This window comes from Ranitomeya imitator, chromosome 5, assembly GCF_032444005.1.
Source record: "Ranitomeya imitator isolate aRanImi1 chromosome 5, aRanImi1.pri, whole genome shotgun sequence".
Taxonomy (NCBI): domain Eukaryota; kingdom Metazoa; phylum Chordata; class Amphibia; order Anura; family Dendrobatidae; genus Ranitomeya; species Ranitomeya imitator.
In genome coordinates this window covers 683,836,347-683,849,053 of record NC_091286.1, presented here as the reverse complement: position 1 = coordinate 683,849,053, position 12,707 = coordinate 683,836,347, and the positions used below count along the sequence as shown (strand labels likewise).

At 41.4% G+C, this 12,707-nt stretch overlaps 1 protein-coding gene across 4 annotated transcripts in view; it reads left to right on the top strand.

Moving 5' to 3' along the window:
- The window catches only part of MSRA (methionine sulfoxide reductase A), a 342,166-nt gene that overhangs the window by 36,770 nt on the left and 292,689 nt on the right, over positions 1–12,707 (top strand). Inside the window, exon 1 of one of the 4 annotated variants that reach the window (XM_069728389.1) lies at positions 8,430–8,658. The exons of the other annotated variants lie outside the window; for them this stretch is intronic. Coding sequence (XP_069584490.1) covers positions 8,613–8,658 — 46 coding nt within the window. The 5' untranslated portion in view covers positions 8,430–8,612. Of the gene's footprint in view, positions 1–8,429; positions 8,659–12,707 lie in introns of those variants that run through there. 4 annotated transcript variants of the gene reach the window in all.

Sequence of the window (12,707 nt, the reverse complement as noted above, 5' to 3'; positions counted from 1 at the left end):
GAGCAGGTCTTAGACCCAGTACCTTAAGGGTACAGGTGGCGGCCCTTAGTGTCTTCTATGACTCTACCTTGTCATCCCACCCCTGCATAAATCGGTTTTCCAGAGCAGTTGCAAGGTTAAAACCATTGATAAGGAAAACTGTCCCACCATGGGACCTAAATTTAGTCCTTAACAAACTATGCAAAAACCCATATGATTTAGGGAGCGAACTAGATATTAGTAATGGGCAGCACGGTGGCGCAGTGGTTAGCACAGCAGCCTTGCAGCGCTGGGGTCCTGGGTTCTAATCCCACCTAGGACAACATCTGCAAAGAGTTTGTATGTTCTCTCCGTGTTTGCGTGGGTTTCCTCCGGCACTCCGGTTTCCTCCCACATTCCAAAGACATACTGATAGGGATTCTAGATTGTGAGCCCCATCGGGGACAGTGATGATAATGTGTGCAAACTGTAAAGCGCTGCGGAATATGTTAGCGCTATATAAAAATAAAGATTATTATTATTATTATTAATCTGTCCCTAAAAACTGCCTTTCTTGTAGCTATCACGTCGGCAAAGAGACTGGGGGAGCTCCAGGCTCTTTCTATCCAGGATCCTTATTTGCAGGTCTTTAACGACAGGTTGGTTTTGAAACTTGATCCAGCCTTTCTCCTTTGGCAGGAAGGTACTCCAAGCAGTAGTCCCACCCTTAGAACCAATCTTCTTTGGTACTTCTCCACGGTGCTGTCAGGTGGTGACCTGGAAAACGGTAATTAGACCTACCAGTAATTGTATTTCCAGGAATCCATCCTGACAGCACTATTCGTTTCCCTCCCTATACTAAATCATTAAAAACTATTGTGATGTAACATTTGTATCTTGTTTTGTTATTTAAATAAACTATTCTTTTTTTGCATCCATCCATATGTGGTACTGTGGAAAATCACTGATGGGCGGTAGGGGGAGGGACCTTTTGTACTCTCGTGGTTTCCTGTCCCACTATGGATAAGAAGGACAACCTCCATGGTGCTGTCAGGATGGATTCCTGGAAATATAATTACCATTAAGTCTAATTACCATTTTTTCCATTATTGTCCACCGTCGCCACCCAGCACCCTCGTCTCTACCTGCCACTGTCGCCTAATATCCTCAATCCAATAATGGAAAAATAAAGGACTTTGATTGCAATACTATTTGGTGAGTGCCACATTTTCTTTTCTTTCTACTGGATATGGAACTTTCAATGGCTACACAATGTTGAGCACCACGATATAGTAGTGAGGGTACTACCATCAACAAACATAAATTGCCATCTGACCTAGTGCCATTCGGTCTATTTTCTCTTAAAAAAATAAATATAAACATATATATATATATATATATGTATATATATATATATATATATATATACATACATACATACAGTGGGGCAAAAAAGTATTTAGTCAGTCAGCAATAGTGCAAGTTCCACCACTTAAATAGATGAGAGGCGTCTGTAATTTACATCATAGGTAGACCTCAACTATGGGAGACAAACTGAGAAAAAAAAATCCAGAAAATCACATTGTCTGTTTTTTTATCCTTTTTTTGCATATTATGGTGGAAAATAAGTATTTGGTCAGAAACAAACAATCAAGATTTCTGGCTCTCACAGACCTGTAACTTCTTCTTTAAGAGTTTCCTCTTTCCTCCACTCATTACCTGTAGTAATGGCACCTGTTTAAACTTGTTATCAGTATAAAAAGACACCTGTGCACACCCTCAAACAGTCTGACTCCAAACTCCACTATGGTGAAGACCAAAGAGCTGTCAAAGGACACCAGAAACAAAATTGTAGCCCTGCACCAGGCTGGGAAGACTGAATCTGCAATAGCCAACCAGCTTGGAGTGAAGAAATCAACAGTGGGAGCAATAATTAGAAAATGGAAGACATACAAGACCACTGATAATCTCCCTCGATCTGGGGCTCCACGTAAAATCCCACCCCGTGGGGTCAGAATGATCACAAGAACGGTGAGCAAAAATCCCAGAACCACGTGGGGGGACCTAGCGAATGAACTGCAGAGAGCTGGGACCAATGTAACAAGGCCTACCATAAGTAACACACTACGCCACCATGGACTCAGATCCTGCAGTGCCAGACGTGTCCCACTGCTTAAGCCAGTACATGTCCGGGCCCGTCTGAAGTTTGCTAGAGAGCATTTGGATGATCCAGAGGAGTTTTGGGAGAATGTCCTATTGTCTGATGAAACCAAACTGGAACTGTTTGGTAGAAACACAACTTGTCGTGTTTGGAGGAAAAAGAATACTGAGTTGCATCCATCAAACACCATACCTACTGTAAAGCATGGTGGTGGAAACATCAAGCTTTGGGGCTGTTTCTCTGCAAAGGGGCCAGGACGACTGATCCGGGTACATGAAAGAATGAATAGGGCCATGTATTGTGAGATTTTGAGTGCAAACCTCCTTCCATCAGTAAGGGCATTGAAGATGAAACGTGGCTGGGTCTTACAACATGACAATGATCCAAAGCACACCGCCAGGGCAACGAAGGAGTGGCTTCGTAAGAAGCATTTCAAGGTCCTGGAGTGGCCTAGCCAGTCTCCAGATCTCAACCCTATAGAAAACCTTTGGAGGGAGTTGAAAGTCCGTGTTGCCAAGCGAAAAGCCAAAAACATCACTGCTCTAGAGGAGATCTGCATGGAGGAATGGGCCAACATACCAACAACAGTGTGTGGCAACCTTGTGAAGACTTACAGAAAACGTTTTACCTCTGTCATTGCCAACAAAGGATATATTACAAAGTATTGTGATGAAATTTTGTTTCTGACCAAATACTTATTTTCCACCATAATATGCAAATAAAATGTTAAAAAACAGACAATGTGATTTTCTGGATTTTTTTTTCTCAGTTTGTCTCCCATAGTTGAGGTCTACCTATGATGTAAATTACAGACACCTCTCATCTTTTTAAGTGGTGGAACTTGCACTATTGCTGACTGACTAAATACTTTTTTGCCCCACTGTATATATATATACTGTGTGCAGAATTATTAGGCAAGTTGTATTTTAGAGGATTATTTTTATTATTTTTCAACAACTATGTTCTCAATCGACCCAAAAGACTCATAAATATCAAAGCTTAATATTTTTGGAAGTTGGAGTGTTTTTTTTTTTTTTTTTTTTAGATTTGGCTATCTTAGGAGGATATCTGTTTGTGCAGGTAACTGTTACTGTGCAGAATTATTAGGCAACTTAATAAAAACCAAATATATTCCCATCTCACTTGTTTATTTTCACCAGGTAAACCAATATAACTGCACAAAATTTAGAATTAAACATTTCTAACATGCAAAAACAACCCCCCCCAAAAAAAATTAGTGACCAATATAGCCCCCTTTCTTTATGATGACACTCAGCAGCCTCCATCCATAGATTCTGTCAGTTCCTTGATCTGTTTACGACCAACATTGGGTGCAGCAGCCACCACAGCCTCCAGACACTGCTCCGAGAGGTGGACTGTTTTCCCTCCCTGTAGATCTCACATTTTATGAGGGACCACAGGTTCTCTATGGGGTTCAGATCAGGTGAACAAGGGGGCCATGTCATTATTTTTCTTCTTTGAGACCTTTACTGGCCAGCGACGCTGTGGAGTAGTTGGAGGCATGTGATGGAGCATTGTCCTGCATGAAAATGATGTTTTTCTTGAACGATACCGACTTCTTCCTGTACCACTGCTTGAAGAAGTTGTCTTCCAGAAACTGGCAGTAGGTCTGGGAGTTGAGCTTCACTCCATCCTCAACCCGAAAAGGTCCCACAAGTTCATCTTTGATGATCCCAGCCTATACCAGTCCCCCTCCTCCACCTTGCTGGCGTCTGAGTCGGACTGGAGCTCTCTGCCCTTTACTGATCCAGCCTCTGCCCATCCATCTAGCCCATCAAGAGTCACTCTCATTTCATCAGTCCATAAAACCTTTGAAAAGTCAGTCTTAAGATATTTCTTGGCCCAGTCTTGATGTTTTATCTTATGTTTCTTGTACAAAGGTGGTCGTTTTTCAGCCTTCCTTACCTTGGCCATGTCCCTGAGTATCGCACACCTTGTGCTTTTTGTTACTCCTGTAACGATGCAGCTCTTGAATATGCCAAAACTGGTGGCAAATGGCATCTTGGCAGCTTCACGCTTGATTTTCCTCAATTCATGGGCAGTTATTTTGCGCCTTTTTTGCCCAACACGCTTCTTGCGACTCTGTTGGCTATTTTGCCATGAAACGCTTGATTGTTCGGTGATCACGCTTCAAAAGTTTGTCAGTTTCAAGACTGCTGCATCCCTCTGCAAGACATCTCACAATTTTGGACTTTTCAGAGCCATCAAATCTCTCTTCTGACCCATTTTGCCAAAGGAAAGGAAGTTGCCTAATAATTAAGCACACCTTTATATAGGGCTTTGATGTCATTAGACAGCACCCCTCCTCATTACAGAGATGCACATCACCTGATTTACTTAATTGGTAGTTGGCTCTCAAGACTGAACAGCTTGGAGTAGGACAACATGTATAAAAAGGATCATAGGATCAAAATACAACTTGCCTAATAATTCTGCATGCAGTGTAGTATAATGCACCCTCATAGTATAATGCATCCCCTTGTCATATCTAGTATAATGTACCCCATAGTATAATGCATCCCCTTGTCATATGTAGTATGCGTCGTTCTGGGGTATAACAGTGACGTCATACGTCAGCGAAGTGCTGCTGACTTCTGCTACTCGCTTGTGATTGGCTGGCGGCTGTTAACTGTTGCTGTGCTGGAGGAATCTCCTGCATGGCAAGAGATTTTAACTGATCGTGCGTCTGAGGACACATGATCAGTTACTGAAGCGGCAGAATACAGGGGGCCCTCTGTGGGCCCCCTCTGCTCTTCGGGCTCTATACGCCAGTAAGGGCAGTAATACCTTGATGGCGGCCCTACTTTTGAGCCCCACAGTGTACCTTAACCGCAGCTTTCGTCCACATGTTTGGCATTTCTATAGCGATGAGAGCCCACCTAGTTTACAGGTGCATGAGCTGGGCATAACGTACTGGTCACTACAACGTACTGGTCACTACAACGTACTGGTCACTACAACGTACTGGTCACTACCACGGCAGTTTGCATTTTTCACTCAGGAACATCCAGTGTTTGCTTGTCTCTGGAAAACAACCATGGAGTCAAATATGTCACTACTCCTGTAGATATATTCCCAAAGGGGTATGATTTCCAAAATGTGGTCACTTGAAGGGGGATTCTGCTTTTCTAGCACTTAGGGGCTCTGTATATGGAGTCCACAAACTTTTCTAGAAAAATCTGCGCTCCAGGAGGCAAATAGCGCTCCATTCCTACCGAGACTCTCCATATGGCAAAATAGTACTGTACAGCCACATATGGGGTATTTTTACATTTACCAGAAATTGTGGGACAAGTTTTGGTGTCATTTTTAATCATTGAAAATGTAAAATCTAGGGCTAAAACAACATTTTTTGTGATAAATTTTTTTTTTTTTACCGTAGATGGATTCATTGAGAGGGGAAGTTTGTAAAATGTTTTTTTTTTTTTATGGGTGGTTCTGATGTTCTCACACCTCAGGGGTGGCACCTCTGCCAATGTAGCATGGCACCCTCAAAAAAGTGCAGCAATATCTGAACTCCAATATGGCGCTTCTTCCCTTCTGAGATTTGCACTTTGCCTCAAAAGCAGTTTTCAACCACATATGGGGTATTGGTGTACGCTGGTGAAATCGCACAAGTTTTGTGGTCCATTTTCTCCTGGGGCTAAAACAACATTTTTGTGGGAAAAAATATAATTTTTTTCATTTTCACAGATCAACATGGTAAAGTTCTGTGAAACACCTATGGGTTCAACGTACGCATCGCATTTCTAGATATATTCCTTGAGGGGTCTAGTTTTCAAAATTGTGTGACGTGTTTTTTTTCACTGTTTAGGCACATCAGGGACTCTCCAAACGCGACATGACACCCGCAGACCATTCCATCAAAATCTGAATTCCAAAACGTCACTCTTTCCTTTTTGAGCCCTGTTGTTCACCCAAACAGTAGCTTTCCCCAACATATGGGGTATCTGCGTACTCCGAGGAAATTGCAGAACCAATTTTGGGGTCCATTTTCTACCGGTTTTTCCTTATGAAAATAAAAAATTGGGGGCTAAGAGAACATTTTTGTTGGAAAAATTAGAAATCACTGGTCACATTATATCCCTTCTAACTTTCTAATAACAAAATATTATGTTTCAGAAATTGTGCTGATGTAAAGTAGACATGTGGGAAATTATGTTTATTAACCATTTTGTGTAGCATGACTTAAGGGCACAAAAATTTAAAGTTTGAAAATTGCAAATTTTTCGCCAAATTTCCAATATAGTTACAAATAAATGCAAGTTATATCTAATACATTTTACCACTACCATGAAGTACAATATGTTACGAAAAAATATTCTTAGAGTTAGTGGGATTTGTTGACGTGTTCCAGAGTTATTACCTCATAAAGTGACACTGGTCAGAATTGTAAAAATTGGCCTGGTCAGGAAGGTGAAAACAGGCTCATTGGTGAAGGGTTTAAAGAGTTACAAACGCTACTGTCAGACCTTCAGAACCAGAGAAGGCATATGGAACAAAATTTAATGTCCTAGATACAAGCATTTTAGTAAAAAAAATGTACTTGTGATAATACTGCTCGTATGTACAAGAATATAACTACTGTAATACTGTGGCACACACAGTGTAGGAAAGGCTAAGTGCAACATGAAGGGATAAGGGAAAGTGAACCAGACACTAGGGAAGGGGGTAGTGGAACCCCCTAGACAGATTTGTCTCCCTGTCTGCCCTATCGTCCCTATATAGGTTCCGCACCTATCGTCGAGCAAGATGCCTAATGTGCGCTAGTCAATCCCCACTACCACTAAAGACAGATGGGATAAACAAACAAGGGAAACACTTAGCTTGATTAGACTCCGAGAGAAACACGGACATCGTCCAAACTCCAGAGAGGAAGATATCTGACTGCTGTAGCTCCAAGTCTCAACAGGGAAATGGAAATATATCGCCCGCAACTTCCAGCAGCCAGCTAGAAGTTATAAACACCCCACTCCAGGTGTGTTAACTAGAGGCTGGGGAAGGTTGCCAATGGGTCTTAGAGTCAAAAGGCCCAGGGAGAAGTCTGCAAAGCAAACTGCTGAGACCTTCTGCAGTCAGCATTTGACACACTCGTGGCATACTGTCCCTATGTACAAAAATATAACTACTATAATACTGCCCCATGTGCAAGAATATAACTACTAGAATACTGTCCCCTATGTACAAGAACATAACTACTATAATACTGCTCCTATGTACAAGAATATAACTGCTATAATACTGCCCCTATGTACAAGAATTTAACTACTATAATACTGTCCCCTATGTACAAGAATATAACTACTATAATACTGCTCCTATATACAAGAATATAACTACTATAATACTGCCCCTATGTACAAGAATATAACTACTGTAGTACTGCTCCTATGTACAAGAATATAACTACCATAATACTGCTCCTATGTACAAGAATATAACTACTATAATACTGCCCCCTATGTACAAGAATATAACTACTATAATACTGCCCCCTATGTACAAGAATATAACTACTATAATACTGCCCCCTATGTACAAGAATATAACTACTATAATACTGCCCCTATGTACAAGAATATAACTACTATAATACTGGCCCTATGTACAAGAATATAACTACTGTAGTACTGCTCCTATGTACAAGAATATAACTACTATAATACTGCTCCTATGTACAAGAATATAACTACTATAATACTGCTCCTATGTACAAGAATATAACTACTATAATACTGCCCCCTATTGTGTACACATGTGAGCTGATGACATCTATATATTCACTTTTGTTTCTATTGTTCCTATCGCATTGCTTCTTGCAGGACAAGGAATACTCATTACATTACGGTAATAATAAAGCCGTTCTTTGTCCTCCGGTCATTGGGTCATTGTTCGGTCCTTTGCTTTCTCCGGTTTTGATCATTGGGCCTCTGTTTGCATTCTGCACATAAGTTAGAGCAGTGTTTTCTTTTCTTATCTCTGTGTTCCGCCCTCCTGTGGTTTCTTACAATACATTACAGAAGTTTGAAGTATTTTTTTTTTTTTCTTTTTTCTTTTTGTTCCACCATCCTCCAGTTTTGTTCTCCCACCTGCAGGGAACAGTGACTCATAAAACAAGTCCAAAACACACATGGAAGAATAGATATAAGAAAGGTCAGGGATAATAGGATGGAGGTAGCTGGCTGGAGCTCAGACCTTGGTCTGATCAATCATTCCTAGTTTCTCTGACCTTTGTCGTGTAATGAATACTTGTTTCTTTTAATTCTCGTTCTGTTCCTCGGATTTTCTCCTATAATTATATACTTAGTCTGTGGTTGGGGCGGTATCTGTATGTATAAACCTGGTCCTGGATCCGTATCTGGGCTGGGTAGTAACGTCTTTGCTGACGTCAGTCATTAATTTCTACTTAATGGATTTTCTCTATAAATATAATTTATTTTAAAGTGGATGCGAGACCCTATAGAAGTAAACCATGGTGCTCTTCAGCTTTCTTCTGTGCTTTGTGTTCCCAATTTGTGGTGAGTATAGAGCATGTGGTTACTAGTTAACATACATAGTATATTTGCAGTATAGGAGTAATTAAAAGGATCATCAGGGCAGCACGGTGGCTCAGTGGATAGCACTGCAGCCTTGCAGCGCTGGGGTCCTGGGTTCGAATCCCACCCAGGACAACATCTGCAAAGAGTTTGTATGTTCTCTCCGTGTTTGCGTGGGTTTCCTCCGGGCACTCCGGTTTCCTCCCACATTCCAAAGACATACTGATAGGGAATCTAGATTGTGAGCCCCATCGGGGACAGTGATGATAATGTGTGCAAAAACTGTAAAGCGCTGCGGAATATGTTAGCGCTATATAAAAATAAAGATTATTTATTTATTTATTTATTTATCATCTGATCTAGAAAAAGCAATTAGTTTGGTTGGATTGTGGCTATGTACAGTGTAAACTGCTTTGGAGGACCCGGGGCTGTAATACTTCATTAGCCCTTTGGAGGCAGTGTTAGAAAATTGAAAGTTGCATCAAGTTGATTCTATGACTGCCCTACAAAATGTGTAATCAACATGTTACTTACTTTGCCACTCCCCTGCAGCTAACAGTTCTTTCAGGGGGATAAAGAAGTGGCAATTGACAGTAATCCCTCCCCGAACATCACAGCAGAGGCGGGAGTTCATAAAGAGGGGAAGAGGGTGTGATTGGGATTTTTAAAGATTTATTTTTTCTTTATTTTTTAGGCCAGTGTTTTTCTGTTAATGTTGATGATTATGGTTTACAGCCGATGGAAACCCAAAAGTCATTATCTCAGTAAATTTGACTTAGTACTTTATAACATCAGCTTGAAAAAATTATTTTAAAGTCCAAAATGTTGGCCTACTGAAATGTATGTTCAGTAAATGCACACGATACTTGGTCAGGGCTCCTTTTGCATTAATGCGGCGTGACATGGAGGTGATCAGCCTGCGGCACTGCTGAGGGGTTATGGAAGCCCAGGTTGCTTTGATAGCAGCCTTCAGCCCATCTGCATTGTTGGGTCTGGTGTCTCTCATCTTCCTCTTGACAATACTCCATAGATTCTCTATGGGGTTAAGGTCAGGCGAGTTTGCTGCCAATCAAGCACAGTGATACTGTTGTTTTTACACCAGGTATTGGTACTTTTGGCAGTGTGGACAGGAGCCAAGTCCTGCTGGAGAATGACATTTCCATCTCCAAAAAGCTTGTCGGCAGAGGGAAGCATGAAGTGCTCAAATATTTCCTGGTAGACGGCTGCGCTGACCTTGGTCTTGATAACACACAGTGGACCTACACCAGCAGATGACATGGCTCCCCAAACCATCACTGATTGTGGACACTTCACACTAGACCTCCAGCAGCTTGGATTGTGGCCTCTCCACTCTTCCTCCAGACTCTGGGACCTTGATTTCCAAATTAAATGCAAAATATGCTTTCATCTGAAAACACCTTGTACCGCTGAGAAAAAGTTCAGTTCTTTTTCCTCCTTGGCCCAGATAAGACGCTTCTGGCGTTGTCTATTGGTCATGAGAGGCCGGACACAAGGAATGTGACACTTGTTGCCCAAGTCCTGGATGCGTCTGTGTGTGGTGGCTCGTGAAGCAATGACTAGCAGCAGTCCACTCCTTGTGAATCTCCCCCACATTACTGAACGGCCTTTTCGTAACAATCCTTTGAAGGCTGCGGTTATCCCGGTTCCTTGTGCACCTTTTTCTACCACACTTTTTCCTTCCACTCAACTTTCTATTATTATGCTTGAATACAGCACTCTGTGAACAACCAGCTTCTTAAGCAATTTAATTACTTAGGAAACCTTTGCAGGTGTTTTTTTATTAATTATTCTAATTTACTGAGATAATTACTGTTGGGTTTTCATTGGCTGTAAGCCATAATCATCAACATTAACAGAAATAAACACGTGAAATAGATCACTCTGTCTGTAATGACTCTTTATAATATGAGTTTCACGTTTGTATTGAAGAGCTGAAATAAATTAACTTTTTGATATTCTCATTTTTTGAGAAGCCCCTGTATATATTCCCCAGTCACAAAAAAAATCCATCAGTGAAGGACACCTAAAGAACATCCAAGATTGATCCTACTATATATACTGATGAGCAACACTGCACCAGTACCCTCTGATGAAGCTATATGTGAAACGCACGTTGGGGTACTAGGCAGCGTTGTTTTGTACACAATGGCACATGGTTTGTATTGATCTTGGATGTTGCGATTGGTAGTCTCTATTTCATGAATATGTATTAAGATGTACTTTATTATCTTGAGCAATATCTGTAATAACCTTGTGCCCTTAACCAATTTATAACCACACTACCTTATTGTTGTTTTTTAATTGTTTTTTAAGGAGCTTTTTTTATGGGATTTTGTGTGTGTTTGATTTAATAAAGTTTGAATTTAAATTTGAGATTACGTGCTATATAATACTTATTGCTCTGCTTGGTGGTAATAGCTTTGATATCAAGTATTTTTGGTACCTCCCACGACTTTGTACTGAAATGGGTCTATTTATCCTTTTTCTTTTTTATTAACTTCTATGAAGCTCAGCCTGTGGCTTGGCTTCACAGAATTACCAGCATGGCAGGTATGAGGATCTTTAGCAGCTCCTTGGATGCCATAGGATGCCAGCCGGAACATTTTTGCCCCCAAAACCACGTGCCCTATATGCCCCTGTCAGGCTGATGCCGGCTATGTAGCAGAGTTGACATGTGTCTTGTATGGTGCAGTTTCAGCTCCTGACCCCACTCCATTCACTGACACCTGGTATACAGTTGGGTCCAGAAATATTTGGACAATGAAAGATTTGGGCATTTTAGCTGTTTACTAAAACTTATTCAAGATTCAGTTATATAAAGAATATGGGCTTAAAGTGCCGACTCTCTGAATTAATTTGGAGTAAGCGTACTTGGAGTGAGGGTTTAGGAATTACAGTCTTTTTAATATGTAGCTGCCTCTTTTTAAAAGGATCAAAAGTAATAGGACAATTCTCTCAAAAGCTCTTTAATGGGCTGTAAGGGCCTTTCCCTTGTTAATCCATCATCAATTAAGCAGGTAAAAGGTCTGGATCTGATTCCAGGTGTGCATTTGAAAGCTGTTGCTGTGAACCCACAACATGCTGTCAAAGGAGCTTTTACAGGAAGAGAAACAGACCATTATTATCCTGAAAAAAAAAAAAAGCCATCAGAGAAACATCAGAAGTGTTAGGAGCGGCCAAATCAACAGTTTGGTAAATTCTGCACAAAAAGGGTGCACTCTCCAGGAACTAGGTGTTTCACGATCTAAGTCTACCATATAAAGATATGCAAATTGCCTCTTCAGAGAAAAAGAGGACTTAAACTCTATAGCGCCACCTGTTGGAAGTAGCGATCCTACAAGTCACAATCAACCCTTTTTCGAGTCGTGCAATATGACTTCGGATAAAAGCTAAATCAGTATCTCCATTCGCCCTAAACACCGTGTCTGGAAAAGAAAAACTAAGATCAACTTGTACCAGAATGATGGGAAGAGGAAAGTTTGGAGAAGGCTTGGAGCAGCTCCTGATCCTTGGTACAGCACGTCCTCTATAACACATGATGGAGGCGGTGTGGTGTGTACAGGGCAACACTTTCTGCTCGGATTCAAAAAATGCAACAAGGTTGAGTGTATGACGCTTCACAGGACAGATGGATAATGACCCAAAACATCCTGTGAAAACAAAATAGTGGAATATTGTGCAATGGCCGAGTCATTACCAGATCTCAGCCCTGCGAGCCGCATTTCACAGCCTGAAGACAAAACTGAAGGCAGAAAGAGCCACAAACAAGCAGCCACTGAAGTAAAGGCAACCAAGCCTCACACTGGAGGAAACTAGCGATGGTGACGTCCATGGACCCCAGACATCCGGCAGTCATTGCTGCAAAGCCTCACATCAGAGGAGACTAGTGATGGCGACGTCCAAGGACCCCAGACTTTCAGGCCATCATTGCTGCAAAGCCTCACACCGGAGGGGACCAGCGATGGTGATGTCCATGGTCTTCCGACTTCCAACCGTGATTGCTACAAAGC